The 18,577-nt window shown below is 38.5% G+C and overlaps 1 protein-coding gene across 2 annotated transcripts in view; it reads right to left on the bottom strand.

The window, feature by feature from the left end:
* Positions 1-18,577, bottom strand: part of LOC112594006 (steroid receptor seven-up, isoforms B/C) — a 41,329-nt gene that overhangs the window by 12,258 nt on the left and 10,494 nt on the right. The window contains exons 3-4 of one of the 2 annotated variants that reach the window (XM_025338597.1): positions 11,975-12,291; positions 11,308-11,566 (exon numbers count right to left, since the gene is read on the bottom strand). In XM_025338597.1, the coding sequence (XP_025194382.1) occupies positions 11,308-11,566; positions 11,975-12,291 (576 nt within the window). Of the gene's footprint in view, positions 1-11,307; positions 11,567-11,974; positions 12,314-18,577 lie in introns of those variants that run through there. The other variant, XM_025338605.1, reaches the window with a different exon arrangement.

Here is an 18,577-nt window from a genome sequence, read left to right as displayed (position 1 = left end):
ATTTTCGTTTGTATTATATGAAGGTATCTGTATAACAATATTATGCGAGTGCAGTGTGTGTGACTCCTCTCATGGGCGGCGGGCGCTGTGTACAATGACACGTTGATGATGCGCTTACTGATCCGTGTGTGTAAACAGCGTCTTATATACACGAGGATTGAGGGTGGTAGGTACGTAGATAGGCAGGACAATGGTTGGAAATACGTTTTAGTCGGATATATTGTATATTGTGGACCGGTGGTAGGTACTCATTCGTAAACTCTGGTCGTCGATTATCGGACTGCAGTATAGTAGTATAATATGTATAGCTGTTGTATTAGTAGTACGTGCATTGACACGGCGCGCATTGTAATTATTTGTGTATACACGATAATGAGTAACGACGACGACGCGGTGATTTATTGGGGCCCCCGACATGAAATACGAAATAACGACGCGAAATCCCTCCTCCGAGATGCCTCTCAAAATGCGCGGGGGCCCGGTCAAGAAAAAAATAAAATAAACCGAATTACAATGTAAATAATATAATACACAAATGTAATATATAATACCGTGCTCGGAACGATAATCGGCCGACATTACGACCGGGCTCGCGAGGTTTTTTCGAGGTATTTTTTCCTGCTTGATCGTCGTGTTAGTTATCCGTATCGCAGTGGCAATCGCATACCTATGGTATGACAAAATATTATGACTATACACGGAAAATCACGGAACTACGGAAGTGTCTATATTATTCATAATTCTGTCATAATCAACAGATTCATCGTGAAGTCGACTTTTTAACATAATTATTACTCTATTATTATTGTTATTATGATTACATCCGATTAACATGATGGTCAGATACGATCATGTCGGGAGACACGCGCGATAGTGATCTATTCCGATACTACACCCGTATTGGCACATTTTTTATTCCTGTACCTAATTAAATCGTACACGGCTATAGTAAGTTGTCATACGATTGGCGAGAAGTCTAAATATGTTTTATTTATAGGTTGAAATATCTATTTAATATTATAAATACACTATCGTAATACTGATAATGTATCCTTAACTTTTTTTTTTTTTTTCAATTAAAACTGCACTTTATTTAATCTGTATACGATTTTTTTGAAAATATTGATGCGCTTAAATTAAAATTTAAATTAGTACCTAGTTTTTGAGTTATTTATTTTTAAATATTAAGGAGTAATATTTTAGTTCTTGATAATAGTTTTACCTAAAATATAAAATATCTGTAATGTTTAGTCTAGTTCCTACTAAATATGAGAACTCCTACAGTTTTAAAAAAAATTATAAAATGTTGTGTTAAGTAATGGTATTTTTTTTGCGACTATAATTTTAAAACCACCATAACGTTCATATATTATATTTTAAGTATATTCTTATTTCTATAAATTTAATAATTCAGATAGCACAAGATTAAGTTTTGATAAGTATACATTATCATTTTCACAAAAAATATCTGCCTTATTAAATTTACTAAAAAAGAGTGGTTTTTATTTGAAAACTAGAGTTTTTATAATACGCTTTTTAAATAGGTATATCTACTTCAAAAATGCAAATTTCAATAAATTAATAGATTATAGAAAAAGTTGGATATGAGCATAATTGACGAATAACCCATATATATATAATATAAACGCTTAACACATCGAATATAGAAATCATTAAAATACTATAAAGATATTATTTATTACGTGCTTGTGTTTTTGGCTTTCTTTGCGTCCTAAAAAACACAAACTGCCTAGTCATACAGTCTCCTTTTTTTTACCGCCCGCGACCCACCTAACCCGTATGCCGAACATTATATTATTATTATACTTATATACCAGTTTTCCGCGACGGAATATTATTATACGTTTTACGAGCGCTCGACCAATACTTTTCGGGATAGCTTACGGCCAGACGCGATGCGCCTCTGGCACATTTAATTTGTTTCTATCTATGGCCAATATTTATTAACGAGCAAAGAGAGTTAGGTTTGTACTTTGCCTGACTCGCGACGACGTCTCACATACAACTTGCTATATTCGATATAAAATACTTATTATGTTTACCAACGAGCGTGTCCCCCGCGAATCGTTTCCACGCGGAACGCGCCTAAATGTTATATTATTTTGTAATACGAGTGTTATAAACACTCACACGCACATACATTGAGTTAACGCGTAGCAACTGGTTCCGTGAAGAATCGTGACCGATCCAGTGCGAGAGATTTACACGGGCGGCCGAATATAGTATCGTGGTTGTTGCCGCCGCTGTCCGACAACAGCTGGTACATAATAATAATATACATATATTAAATATATAAATACGTAATATGCAACGTATGTATATTTTCACTCAGTCGGATTGTAATTTTTTTTTTTTTTTAACGTTAAAATAACTATAGTGAGAAATAAAAACACTGTCGTTGACAGAGAATGAATATGTGCGTATGCAGATAATATATTCCTTCGATTACGTATACATATACACACATACCCACATTTATATATATATATATATATATGCATACTACATTATTATAATAATACATCACCACCGCCGTTGAGCGGTTATGAAAACTGGCTTTTGTGTTATGACCACGTTAAGTGTCGGACCGGAAGGAAACGCACCACAGGAAGAGAGGGGCCCCGAGAGATGACCGCATCCTTTAGTGTAAGGGGATCGTTATCGGCCGCACTGTACTACGCGCGTACGACGATGAGGGTCGTCGCGCGCGTTTATCTGGTCGAAGGGTTCGCGCCGGAGAAAAGGTCTTATCTCTTGTATACTGCACCCTCGTTTTACGATTCTACGAAGAATTTCACTGGTTTTATTCAAATGGCCTAATGCGCACAGCTCGTTTCGGAGGGGTAAAACACGCGGTTGGCGAGATTTCTACTTGGCGGCGTTTTCGGAACAAAGTGCGTCTATATAATATAATATTATATTATTACACACGCACACGAACTGTGTATGTCGTGATCGATGTATAATGACGTGTATGCGATTCGAATGAAAACAAAACGTAACGTCGATGCGGTCGACCTATCATATAATATTTATAATATTATAAACATATTACATATTAAAAATATGTATACCCGGTATATAAAGTCTGTCGTAAAAGGAAAAATCAAAAAAATAAATATTTTTTTATTTCTGTGAGGTATGTACAATCTATTGTTAGGAACATTAAGCAAGTATGATTGATAGAAGTTTAATATACATGAATCGTTTGACGGATGAAGTCACCCGTTGATGGCATTACCGATTTTGATATACTGAGTTGTTTTTTTTTTGAGGATTATTTGTTTTTTAGATCATATTATATATCCAGCAGGTCATGACACCATTATGGTTTAAAACATCTCGAGGAATTACCAAAATTGTGGGAACTGCTAGATTTTTTACAAATGGGTTCAGATAGGTGGCCAAACCGCTGTCTGTAGTGTAATTTAACTCCTACTTGAACGGATTCTAATCCGAATGTATTGTGGGTGGTAATATTTCAAATCATTTTGGATTTTAAGCGAATTGTTTGCGCATAAATCTAAGATCTAACGTTGTCGGTCCAAGAGATACACGACTGTGGACGATATAAGTTCCAGACATGAAAAACGTATATTTCGAAACCGATACACAAATGTCACACGTCTTGTAACGAACAACAGTTTCGGTCGACGACAATAATATAATAATAATATTATCGTCTATATAAACCTATTTCGACGAACGGCTTTGACATGCTCTACTCGATGATTAACACGTCGTACACGTGTGAAAATACCGACCACGAACACGCATCGGCGACGGCCAAGAGCTCGTTATTGGGCGGCCCGAGCGTATTGTCGAGCGGCTAGTCGTGAATGGAACGAACAAAAAAAAATTAAAAATTAAAAAAAAAAACGACCGCTGGGCACAGTGAATTATAAATGTACAGAAAAGAAACGGTAGATTATTGACCATGTCGTATTATTATAAAACATGTACGTGAATCGGATTTTGGCGGGGGCGTGTGTACCGATGGACGGGGAAACTCGTCTCCGGTGTGACTTTCATTTTGACGTCATCGCCGCCGCCGCCGGCATTGCCTTCGGTCCGTGGCGAGCGCGCGCGCGCGCGCACGGTGACCGCTCTAATCGCGCGTCATTAATCTCGACCCGACCGGTATACTACAGCGGCAGCGGCTTATGTTAATTACTCTCTCGGATCGCGTGCGCAAACAACAAACAACAAAAAAATAAAGAAAAAATAGTAAAAAACTGTTATCACAATATCGACAAAATACAGTCCTCAATAATTATTACGCCCACGCTTTCGCCGTACGCGCGTGTAAACGGAGTAGTCCGGCCGGCGCGGTACACACACACAACCGGTCTCCGGTGATTTCCGCTGTCGTACACGATATTATGTTGTTTTGGCGATATGCGATAGCACTCTGGCGTATCGTGCACGACGTGTCGTGGCACCGAAAACGACTAGATGCGACAGGACGAGTTTCTGCCGCACGTTGCGGATAAGCGCGCAGCCGATTTAAAGTCGTCGCATGCAACTTGTATACGGTCGGGCGCGACCCGGCGGCGACGACCAAATGTCGTACACCGATACAACGACATAATAACAATAATAATGACATAACAAATTACTACGTGTGTGTGTGTGTGTGTGTGTGTGTGTGTGTGTGTGTGTGTGTGTGTGTGTGTGTGCGAGTCTGCGACCGTGTCCGATTCGGCGTGTCCGTCCGGCCGGTCGACCCCGGGGAGTAGCTGTTGGCGACCGCGAGCCGTTGTTAACGCGCGCCGCCCGCGATTCGTTTGCCGCCGGCCTTATACGCCGGCCGCATCACCGTGACGCCGACACGTCCAAACAATTTGACCACATCGTGAGAACCCGATTCGTTGATTTATTTTTTCGTCGGACCGGAGCGGAATAACAACAACAACAGCAACAACAACACAACGGCGATAATAATACATCTTTCTTTTTACACAGGTGTAATGTAGGTACGCGCATAAAATATATATATATATACATAATATATACGACGCTTTCCCGACACGGACAACACACGTGACCTTTTTCACGTACACGACGACAACGACGACATACTTCATATTAAAATATATATATATAATATGACTTTATAAGTACTCTGCGCAGCACCAGCACCGGGGACGACACACACACACACACACACGCGCCAGTCCGTCATCCGTCCGACGTGCCATCCGACCGACGACAATAATAATAATAATAATAATAATAATAACGATAACGACGATAATACATGTTACACGTCGTCGCGGCCGAGCATTGTTCGCGTCCCGTACTAACCGCCGTCGGCTTCGGTCGTCGTGGGCGTGTGAAATCATTATGTTTTCTTCCGTGAAATCGCACATTTTTTCCGTCCTCCCACATCGCGCGCGCGTCGCGTACCTGCACGCACGTCACGTGTGAGATCGTGCAGTGCATCTCTGCGATGAGGACGGAGAGGAATGCTGCGCCGCGGCCACGGGGACTCGGCGTCGGGCTATGCGGTTCGCGTAGACCGGCCGCTGCGAGTTCACAAGTCTGACGCCGCGCGACATAGAGGGTGTCGGTACGGATTATGTGGGTAATAAGCTGTATATACGTAAATTCGTAAATATAGTATGTGTACATAACTCCGTGCGAGCGATGGAGTTGAGAATCACGCTCGGTGGCCAGCTTTGGGGGTCTATTAGTGCGCGGTTGGGGGGGAGCCCTCTAAAACACGGAAATCGAATCATTAAACGGCGATGCAGCAGAGAGTCTGCTGATCCCACGGAATCAGATTACTTACACCGTAAACATATAATGATTCGAATAAAAACAAATGTTCTGTGTGTGTTGTTTTAACGCAATGATAATAAAGTCCTGAAACCCAAAATTTGGACGCGCTCTGCGGACCCCCGTGCCCTCGGTCTAAACACGCCACCGAGCGTGTCGCCCTATATCTGAGTTCACGACGAATAATCATAAAAACACGCCTATAGGTAAGACATGTCTATGAGTGTTTGAGGTCTCAGCGGTCGCAACGATCGATAATAGAGCTGCTCCTCGAAACGACGTCAGAGATTTACGGGGCGTTTCCTCCACGGATTCCGAAACTGTTTTCCGCGCAACGGTCCGGGGAAACTCGCGCGTTAACGTTCGGGTCGTATACTCATTGCTCTTTTTTTTTGCGTCCGTCCGTAAGCGTTGTATCAATTAACCTCGATCACCGCCATTGCCTCCGAAAGTCGCATCGGCATTAAGGTGTTTTTTCGTCGTGAGTTGGATCGTCATCGTTAAAACTCTGCGGTTTACTATGTATTATATACGTACGTATACGCATGCACGGTAACGAAAGCCATCCGAACGGCTGTATGAGATATGTATAAGAAGAGCGCGAGCGTGAGTCGAAAAAAGAATAATATTATACAGCGAGCGTTTCGATCGCGAACCGTATAATAATAATAATAATAATAAGTATTTAATGAGCGTAGCTAGCACACGGTCTCGGTGAAAGGATTACATTTTTTTTTCCTATCGTCTTTTCATGCCCGGTGTTTATTATATAAGTACTTATAAATATACGTGTATACTGACTGCCGGCTGCAATGTCGAACCGCCAATTAGAAAAAAAGTCAATATTAACACATTTTCTCGTAAATCGGTTAGATTCGAACGACCTGACCGTAAATAATCTGACGGGATAATAGCCGCTCTTGATCACACTTGGTTGATCACGAGAGCCTTACACAAATACTAATTTATACCACGATTTTTTTATTAACCGATCCCGAACCACAGCTATGATACATTCTTGACGGAAGTAAAGATGTTCTAATTAACTAATTAATTGGAATTATTATAGTTTTAGGGAGTTTGCCGCCGAGACGACACCGCATAAACCGTACGTTCAGTATAATACCGTTCATGATGTAAATATCGCGTACGTATTTCGTTTATAATAATAATATCATAATATTCGTATACAAAATCGAGTTGGCATTCATTTCGAATTATACGTATTCCTATCTGTTCAGTTGCATTTCACAGCACGCGATCATTAAACATTAATTAAAAAATAAAACAAAAAAGAAGTTTACTTGTCGTTACGGTGTTAGCTATCGTCACAGTAAATTATTGTTATAAACACCGAAAATGAGAAAAATCATAAGTGTCTCGTTATGGGCGCGTGCGCACGGGTCACCGGTGAGGTCGTACCACCAGCGGCGCGACCGTGTTGAGCGCGAGCCCTCGAGGTCTCCGAGACGGTTTCGCGTCGCTCAAAACGGAACGCGACTCCGTAATCGCGCGGGTCCCGAAACGTCGCAACGACCCCTAGAAACAGTTTTCCGCGGTGCTGGGGGGAGGGGGTTCGTAATTACTGTACATCGTGTAAATCCAAACCTGTCGGAAAACCGGAAAATCCTGAACGCGCGCGTGCGTAGGTATGTGATTTATCATGCTCCGTGCGCGTGCCCGGCCGCCTATATAACGTATCACGTACGTGGTTATAAATATAGTATACCGTTCGGTAAACGGATCCGTTTTAATTGAATAATAATAATTACGACGACCTAGCGCGTGCGCGTGTAAACGCGTATACACGTATCTACCACTCTCGTATGGTATTATATATTTTAACGGTTAGCTCGCTCGCCCGGTCTCGGGTCGTTTGCTCGCGTACACAGCATGCAAATACAAACAAAACACACACTCGAATAAATTATAATATGATAGTATGTATAAATGTGTATTATATAGGTGCGTAATGCGCAGGAGTTGTACACCTAGTACGCCCACGCGTCCGTTTTGTCGAGCCGACCTCGGCCGCCGGACCGGGGGGGGCCACTGGGTCACAAGGATTTATCGTGCAACGCCGCCGCGGCGCAGTGGTTGCTAACGACCGCCGTCGTTTTTCACCCGAAGCGTCGAAAAGTAGAAAACGTACATCGCGGCGTTATTCTAACGAACGTATATATTTATTATGTATAACGCGCGCAAATGAGTTTGCGTACGAGGTGTAGGATTCGTGTTCGCGCCGCTGCCGTTGCCACCGCGGGTAATTCCGGCCGACGGGTTTTGGCGCGTTAATAAAGCCTGTTATGTCGGCACTCGAACGCGCGTTTTTCTTCCCGCGAACACGTTTTCGTAGTCTCGATACGTTAAATTCAATCGCCGACTGATACGTAACAATTCGTTGATTAGCCCGCCCGCACACGCGAACGCGTTTCGAAATCGGCCGGATAACTGAAAAACAAACTCTGTTGCTGGTGTACCCGAGAGTATTTATTAGCAGCGACGACCGTGATTAATTTTTCATCTAAAAAACATATTTTTTTCAAAATATTATTATCCCACGATGTATAACGACGCGAGTTGATCGTCGAGAATTTACGGAATATACATAATAGTATAATACTAATTAAAGACCGACAGAATATAACGTCCGTATAGTGTTTTATGACCGACGACGACGCGGTCGAGCCACAGTGGCTTGACGACTTTGGGAACCCCGTGGCGCGCGGCGACCGTAACGCGGGAGGTCCAGTGGCCAGCGAAATTTTACGTTAGACCAAACAAAATGTAAGAACAATATTTTCGAAAATTCGTTTCGACTCGTGATGGTTGTCGACTTTGTGCACGTGTACGCAGTCCGCCGACACAGTTACAAAAACGTAATATCCTGTATAATATTATTATCGTCGGTTCGAAAAACCTACAGGGGGGGGGGGCATTAAATCGGCTGACGGATCTCGTTATAGACCTCGCGAGTGTACTCGGGATACGCGGTTTTTTTTCTGGTGGGAACAAAAAACTTCTTAACGGATCTTAATGACCACCGCCGCCGCACCGAAGAACGGAGTACAATAATATTATACATATTACGAGTATATTATTGTCTGCGACGGAGCCCCGCACCGCCGCGCGCCGTCGAAGTAGTTTATTGTAAGTCGTCGCGAAGTTACCTAAACCACGCACGCGCTCGAATACGGACTGCATCAACAACTGGTTTCGCACGAGCTCGCGATAATAATTGAAAAAAAAAAAAATAAATATATAATTCGATCGTGTGAACGCTTTTACGACCGTAGGTACTGTGCGATATGGTATCCCGAGTCGGTTTCTGTTGTACTTCGGATTATTATTATTATATATACAATGCTCGCTTTCACTAAACGCATGTATATATATATATATAACTAATAATAATGATAATAATAATAATAATAATACGACGTAGTAAACAGTCGTCCGTGTGTGGGCCGATATTTTATATTATTATTGTTATTGTTATTATTTAAACGGCTGCTGCAGTTTGGCGAGTTGACGATTATCTGTCAACGGTATCGAACGTCTCGCCGTCATAAAACGGTTTATTCCGACGATTCGCAATTAGGTCCTGTCGAAAATACTCGTCCACCTGCTCGGCGTCCCTCACCCGGTCGTCCGCGAGTAGGCCGTGGGAAAAATTTAACTATCGGTGTATTATTATCGTTGTTTTTGTTATGTAGGACGCAGCTATACACGATTGCGATCTCCGTCGTCGTCGTCGTCGTCGTCGTCACCGTCGCCGTCGTCGTCGGATCCGGGATGAGCCCGCGCGGAAAAGTAGGACGTGCCGCGCGGGCGGGTCGGCGATCTACAGCGCTCGCGTATTATTATTGTACGCACACACCGCCACGACGAATCTTCCTGCTGTCTTAGGAGCGATAAGGCGAGCGGCGTGTGCGTATTACACGCTCAAAACGTCCGCTCGTCGTCGTGCACATGACGTGCAGCCCGTCGGCGATCGCCTCGTCGTGACCGGCCGTCTCTTCGCGCGCGCCATGATAACACGTATTTCATTATCATTACAAGATGTGTAGGTATACAGGGTGAATTCTTCTGTATATACGAATTTAGATTTTAAAATACATCCAATTATCATGTTTTCGAATTCTGGGTTCTTTTTTATACTACACTTAAGGACTTGTTATGAGGTGATACAAACTTCTGTTTCTCAAACGAACCCTTCCCCCCAGCCACTTCTTTTAGCGGATAATTGTCTTGAAAATGTTTTTGTACCTAATTCAGAATTTTAACAAGCAGTTTCTCAGTTATTATGATGTTTCCATGTTAACGATAATAGTCCTTAGAAAAAAGTTTTACAAAAATATAAAATACTTGTAATGTTGGATCAAGTACTTATTTTACTTTTAAAATTATTAATATTAATAGATTAATATTAGTCATTAACATTTTCAAATTACTTTAAAACTTCATATTTATCAAACCAACTGTTATGGACCTATTATCCTAATAGTGTCACCAAGTGAAGTAACTCATAAGCTACTTATTCAAATTTGGGTTCTGGTACGTTATAATTCCCAGAAAAAACATCCACAAAATAATTAACAGTAGAAAAGGAGGACTATTGATTGAAAAATAGAAGTTTATATCTCCTTGAGACATATTTTGAGTAGTACAAAAATAATATGATCTTTGAGTATATTTAAAAAATTTAAATTTTTAATAACTACTTCATTCAAAAATAAAAAAGAGATGAGCATATGCTTGTTGAATCACTCCGTATAAGAATTCTGTTGTTGCATTCGTAGAGAAAAAAGATATTCAAAATATGCACCACTGTTAACGGCAAACTCACCGTATAAGGATGCGCCGCAAGATAGAAGACGTGCACGACGTGTGGAACGAGGAGCAAGATCGCGGAGGAGACGCGTATACGCGCGCTGAGAGGATGGAAAAATAACTCGCCGACCGAGAATCGTTTTCGGGATGACGTTTTGCCGCCCAAGTGAAAGCTGTAATACTGCACGAGAACAGGTCGGCCACGATTCGCGTGCCCGTCGGCTAAACGAAGACTACGTAGCGACGACTCTGTTTATATGTTATATAGGTACATTTAATGTGCATTATTGTTAAAACGGTATTCTCGCGACTTTCTACATACGAGGCGCGTTATCGTTTCCTAAGACTTTGGGCTACGTGACGGCTGATCATTGAATACTGCAACTCACAGTATTTAATATAATATATTATAATATCGTTGGGGAAAAAACGAATTTATAGGTATACTTTCTAAATTGCATGTCGTTACGTCGGTGTACCAATATTATACGATTTATAGTATGCATATACCATACCTATGCGATGTACACCATCAGGGATACGTGCCGTTAAACGGGCTCATTAGGATCGTGTATTCACTTATAGTGAGAAAAAAAGTTTAAAAATCAAAACCGAATTTTCCTTCCCGTATGGTGATAGTTCGTCAAAGTTTTGTAATGAAGCAGGACTTACCGGTAGTGAACAGGACTATGGCTTTCAAACAACTGTACTCGGCGGCGTCTACGTGAAGGGCTTTGAGTTTCTCCACTTGTTCCTGGAATATACGTATGTGATCCATGAAAGCGACCACACGATCTGCGGCCATTGGAGACGCATGCAGCCCGGCTGCGGCCAACAGCGGGGCAACATGTAGTGGCATCGAACACTGTGATGCGTTCAGTACGAACAGTTCACTCCAGACGAGCCTCAGCAAGGCCACTTGGTCAGTCACCTGATAAGCACACACAATACCGTTTAAGATTGATATGCGAAAACGACAGATTCGCATGTTTCGATTTGATATATAGCATAAGTGTAATATCGTAAAGGTCCTAAGACTGGCTCTGTTATAGGCAACAATATTAAAGCTATTAAACTTTTATTGGCTTTAAAAATATATTTAATTTATTAAATTTGTACGTCTATTTAAACGTAAATGTGATCTATAACTGTCATTTTTACACTAAGATAATAACACGAAGGTAATAAAATGTTCATATTTAGATAAAAAAAATTGAATTCGAATAGTATTGCGAGTAATTTTTTTTGTATTTTTTGTAACTACAACGTTATTTTTCTAGTCGATAAATACCCCGGAAGAGGGCTGGCTAAATTTTTATTATAAATCACGATCACTCACCTGCAGGTCTGGGAAAAAGGGTATGTTTCGAGCCCACTCGACGGCGCTAAACAGCAGCCTGGCCGCCAGCTCGCATATGTTATCTATGCCCATGATGTTATTTGGTTGCATACACTGGCCGTACCTAGACGTTGGGTACGGTTCTGCGCGCAACAGCAGCGATATATAGGAGGACAGGTACGAGTGGCCGTTGAGTCCTACGGCTCCCACGGCAGCGGCCGCGGCCGCGGCTGCCTCACCGTTGGCTAAGCACAGCTGACCGGGAAGTCCGGTGAGTCCAGGAGGTTGGCTGGCCGGAACTCTACCTCTCTGCACAGCTGTGGAAAAACGTACAGACATATACATTAGTTTTAATACCACATGATATTATGACGACATTGTATAAATAATATTACAGTGGGTGGCGCGAAAACTTAGGTTAATGGACTTATGACTACAAAAAATATAAGCCAATTTAAACATGTTATTTTGTTTGACACGATTTCATAATTGTTGGATAAACTTCGCCTGCAGCATACTATTTAGCGACCAGGTTGTGATATTATACCATGAAATACAATTTATGAGGATTTCTGATGTTTTAAATATAGGTAATATATTATGTTAAATGATGAAGAGCTGAAACTGCGTGCACGTCTGATGGCCCGATCTGTCATCGAGACGATACGTGGGAATGCCGCCGCTGCTACCGTCGCCAACATTGCCGGCGTGAAATTCACCCCAACACCACTTTCATTCAAACACCGTACACATCGTATAGGAAGAACGTGTTGATCCGATCGTTCGAGCACCGTTTCAAGACAATCAAGACCATGAATATGACCCTTAATCGTTTTGAAGATAAACGTGTTGTCGACCACGATCGGATACGCACACATGCTTACGGTCATTACAAACTACGTGTGTGATGATATTATATATATTGTATTTTATAGACTTATGTAAATAATTAAAAAAATATTCATTGTCATATAATAGTATTATGTTTATTTAAATGTATAATGTGTATGGTATATAGTTAAAAAAAATGTATATATTAATATTAAACTGAATCCATGTTTAGTCGGTGCGCACCCGCCGAGAGCGACCGTTCCGTGAGTGCCCGTGCCGTTCCATGAGTGATCGTGCTATGGCATGTATTAGAGTTCTTAAGAATTATTTACAAACCATTTACGTATGGCGAAAACTTTGTAGAATGTACATTGTTTGGGGTTAAACTCCATGTGAAAAATACAGCAGGGCAGAGTCACATCACCACCACATGTTTGATCCAATCGAGGAAAACCCAAGTCTTCGATGTTGACGAGTGCGACGTGTGGAATACGTTCCATAAGTTGTTTTTTCTGCTCACCCTTCACGTAAATACAATTGAATTTCAATGAATTAAATATCCGACCGACTTCCTCGTACTCGACATCACCATATTCCAGAGATAGTTGATGATAATTACGTTCGAGCCATTTATTCGTTTTTCGACTCTTGTTGTCCTGTTTAGAGCTTGAATTCTTAAAATCCAGTGTTGACACGCCCACGTTTCCGTGTCCACTACAGACATTTTTTTTATCATATATTTATTGTCAGCTCCGAGAACGCACTGAATGTCTATGATAGCCGACATTATTTTCGATTAAATTAACTTTTATTCTTAAATATTATAAATATTTTCGATTTTCATCAAACGTTTTTCCAGGACTGAAATAAGCGACGCTAGATCTGATAAAGGTTTTCTAATACGACTTTCAGACTCTAATAGAGATTTTGTACTTTGCCGAATATCATCTTCCAACGATTTTATCTTTACTTGTATAGATCTGTGATATCACCTTTCAGAGTACTTATCTCCAATTGCAGTAGCTTTGTATCATATAGAATCGTTTTGTTACTCAATTGAATGTGTAAAATAGTATTTTTTCTATGCCCATCGAGTGAATTATTGAAAATATCAATAATCTTTTATTTATATTTTATTTATCTCTTATTAATTCTTTATTTATTTGTTCTGCGTTAGTAGGTGACAATATATTAAAATCTGGCACGTCACTTGAGTCACGCGTTGTTCCTAAAACAATAAGCGTACAATTTTATAGAAATCAAATAAATATCGATAAAAAAGAGCAGCTTTACAATTGTACGTATATATTATATAATAATAAGTTGGCTTGAATGACTTTTGTCGTCAACTGTCATTAAGAAATTATTTTCTCAAATATTTCAGTAAACAAACAACTATTATACATTATTATTATTTATTATTAAGAAGTTGTTCGAAAATGTACCAAGAGCACACCATAATAGAAGTAAATATTATATTATAATCTAAAACTGATTTATAACTGAAAAAATAAAATTGTTTGGTATTTTTTAGATGGATCATTCGGAAATTGTGATAAATCGTAATCATTCAAAGAAGACAATTATTATGATAGTAATGTTAATTTTATTATGTTCATGTGTGATGTCAACAGCAGTAATATTAAAAAAAAAACAAGTAAGTTGATTGTTATATCTTGCACACGACTAAGGGCTGTTTTTACAATTGACACGGTAGCTCTCCACAACCTTTGGCGTATTTCCCGACCCTAGTACGTTTCAACGTGGCTTTCTACATGATGTATACATGTTTTTACCGATCCTAATCTGATTCAGCGCGATAGGCTTCGTAATTTTTATATAAACACTTAAAACAAATATAATATTAAATGTTACATACATTGTTTTATTATCAAGATTTATAGTTATGAATCCAAAACTATTAACAATAAATATATATTTCTGTTTTTATTAATATGTTTGTCACATTATATTATATACATATTACATAGTCATAACTCATAATATAAGTATCAGTAATAATAATATAAGTTAAATATTTTTAATCAGGCCGAATACGTGTTACATACAGCGTTGTGGATTATAAAATGTGCTGTTAAGTTATCTCATAATGTTTTTTTCGACTCAAGCTGATGGTATCAATATTAATTGTTATGGCTATGTAGGCATAATAAGTAGTATAGGCATTACTATATGCAGTAGTATTTTGTCTTAAAAGTTTATAACGATTATGATAGCAACTATAAGTGTGCACAGGGTAACTTTCAAAATCGTCAGTAAAATGTACCCAAATAAGATAAAATTGTAAATATTGGTTAGTGTGTTCACAACGTTCTATGTGACATAAATACCTATTTAGTGTGGTAATTTTAATTTATATATATTGTTAAATGTGGATGCCTAATTATTAGATACTTCATTAAAGTAAAAATGGATGTATGTCAAATTTTTAAGTTTGATACATCTTATGTTGTTTTAAATAGAGATGTTAAAAATTGTGAACATTTCAGCCTCGCGCTGAATCAGATAAAAATCGTTAAAAACATGTATACATCATGCAAAAAGGTTTTGGCTTCTTTCCCCCCCCCCCCGCTTAAACGTACTAGGATCGGGAAATAGGTTTTTTACCAGACTTGGTACGCAATTCGTGTGCACCGCAATATCCGGTAAAGTGTCTAATTAATCGGTAAAATTCAGCCGGTTAAGTGATGGTTAAATATTTTTGTGATTTTAACTTAACTTTAATTTTTAATATTTTAAAGGAACCAAAGAAAATCCAAAGTAAATTTATTAATAATTTAACTAATTTCACATTAGTTGAATTAATCAATGAAATAAAAAAAATTGACATGTCAAATGACCATACTCAAGATATTGAAAAACATGATGTATCAAAAATTGATACTGCTACAAATGCAGCATCGTTTTTAGATGGCATCATACAGACTTATTTGGGTAAAAATAAACAACAAAAATTAGAACCACCTGCAGGTGTTATTAAAAATATTGTTATGGATAATACTGCTATTAATATTGGTAATATTACATTAATAACAAAATAACACACAAGGGGACAAGACACATAAGCAAACAGCGATATATTTCAATATATATGTCTTGCCCTCCACCCCCACCCATACAGGTCCGTAAGAAGCGTGCCCTTTATTTTTTTTCTTATATTGTTTTCGGGTCCCTCGTCATTTTAATTTCTCCATTTCCTTTAGTAAATTTTTCAAATTATGTATATATACCTATAATAAATAACAATAAATGTAATAATCCATTATATAAATTTATATAAATAAACATTTTGTCATGTTATTTAATTGGTTTTTATTGTATAGCTTATAATATAGTAAAATTAATTTATGAGGCCTGTGGAAATATATAAATATATTTAATTAGATAATTATAGTCATCAGTCACTAATCTGATATCTATATAATATTAAGTAAAATACATACCATGTTTGCTCTGTATGTGGTCGGACAGATTACTTCGACGAGTGAAATCTTGTTTGCAATCACCACATGTAAATTTAATTTGTTTATGAGATTTTACATGCCTCAACATATTACACTTCACAATGAAAACTTTGTCACAAACACAGCAATTAAACATTTTTACTGATAGGTAATAAACACTGGATTAAGAACAATAGTAGCACGTAGATTGCTTGTAAGAGCTTGAAGAACAGTATAACTCCTTTTGAGTGAAATCGGCTCTCGTATATACAATATATCTACCCACTCCATACAGGTATAGGATGTGTGATAAATATATGTCGTAATATATTAATAATACTTATAATTAAGAACTGGAAAAGTCGTGTCACACTAAACATCGTATATAAATCTCTAAATTATCTTTTCCTAATGACTTTTGGCTGAAAGAGAAATCATATATATCTAATAACAGTAAGGTGTTAGAAAAATGTTAAGTTGTTATAATATTACTACTGTATGAGCTCATAAAAAACTATATGCTATTTTTCATGACAGATTTTAAACTCGCTGAATTTATATAAATTTATTTATACAGTTCACTTGAATATAATATACGTGTGTATTGTTTATTGTTTTCATAAGTTCTTGCGCTTTGGGATAAACTCAGAGTTATCGCTAATTAATAATTACGACGCTCACATTCTTCAGCGTTTAATATGATATATATATATATATCGGTATATTTATTTGTTTTTTCTTTGCCGACCATCGATTAACTACTGAGTTACTACCTATCATAATTTATAAATGATAATAGTTTATTAGTATGTATTATTATTTATTACGAAAATGTCTTAATAGCTTGGCATAAATAATAATAATGCGCCAGACACTTGAGCTCTGCACATTTTGTCAAATGATTATAATAATTGTATAAAATGTCCCCGTAGAAATTGTTTGTACGCATAAATCTTGTTTAGTATCTTGCTCAATAATTGTTTTCATAAAGTATGATAATGCGCGCTGAACATTTATGGGTGATTCGTTTTTTACGAAATAAATTTTAGTTGGCATTATTAAAAATCTTGTCAAAGGGTAAACGCAATCGCGCATACATAACGATAATAATTTGTGGAATAGATTATCATAATATGCACGTCAAACACTTGCCGCCATCGCAATACTCCAGGCGATCACAGGTAGAAAATAATACACGTGATATTGTAATATTGTTACAATCCACCCTTGTCGATACAGTATATACGCACAATGAACAGCTGTTGCGAATAGCGTCCGGTTTTCGTGACAATTCCCATATATTATCGTTTATCATTATTACACACCGTACCGCGCAAAACCGATCGAACGAGTTCGAACCCTTGACCGACGATGTCCAAGTTGTCCCGTGTGAAGATGTCCCGTATGGGAATTTAATATATTAACAAACCAATATTCGCTCCGATCGCCGAACCCGTTTAGATCCAGTTATCGATCCCACGGAACAAACCCATTATGTATTGCATGTATGCGTCGGGGTGGTGACCTCATGCGCCCCTGTGTAATAGTTGTGGAAGTGGCGGTGGCGGTTTTTTACCTGTTTAAGTTTTCACGAAACTCGTTTTCTTTTTACTGGACGATGTACGAACTCACATTAAATACACCACTGATCGGTCCGATTAAGTCTCGTTCAAGTCCGTTGGAAAGTAAAGGAAAATTCTAAATTATTCTTCTCAATCGCCATTACTCCCTCCTTGCTAAATGCCTAGGACATCTGTCACCAGACGACCCTTGTGTGGTTTATGATAATAAATTTTATACGCAATCTCGGGACTGGTGCGTCGAAAAAAACCGTTGTTGAGCGTCATTGCTACCCCTCCGGCTGTGGCGACGACTTAGAACGTCGTTTGTTCTACGAGATTTTTTCAAAATCTCCCCACACAGTGTATAAATTAATGTGTCAAACTTCGTATCAGTAGATATAGTTATTATTTTTAACGTCTGAACTCTCGTGGGACCGATAGTCCCGGAAGGATCGAAAGTTGAAAAAATGTATACACATTTAATATATACATAGATGTACGGATTATTCTTTTTTTTTTTGGTACGATCTCGCATTAACGTTGAACAATGTATGAATCTTGATGAAGTCATAACAGCAGCATAATATAACCAAACCACATTATACATTCACATGACTAAACACATTAACGGCACTTGCAAATTTTTTAGGTAATTTAATATTTTATTTAAAAATGGATGCAACTATATACTCCTTGATATTTAACGTAATATTATAAATAGCTTCTACTAAAATTTAAGATAAAAA

This window comes from Melanaphis sacchari, unplaced genomic scaffold (assembly GCF_002803265.2).
Source record: "Melanaphis sacchari strain LSU unplaced genomic scaffold, SCAv2.0 Contig0_pilon_pilon, whole genome shotgun sequence".
Lineage (NCBI taxonomy): Eukaryota > Metazoa > Arthropoda > Insecta > Hemiptera > Aphididae > Melanaphis > Melanaphis sacchari.
Note: the sequence above shows the minus strand (reverse complement) of the source record. Positions and strands in the feature narration are given on the sequence as shown.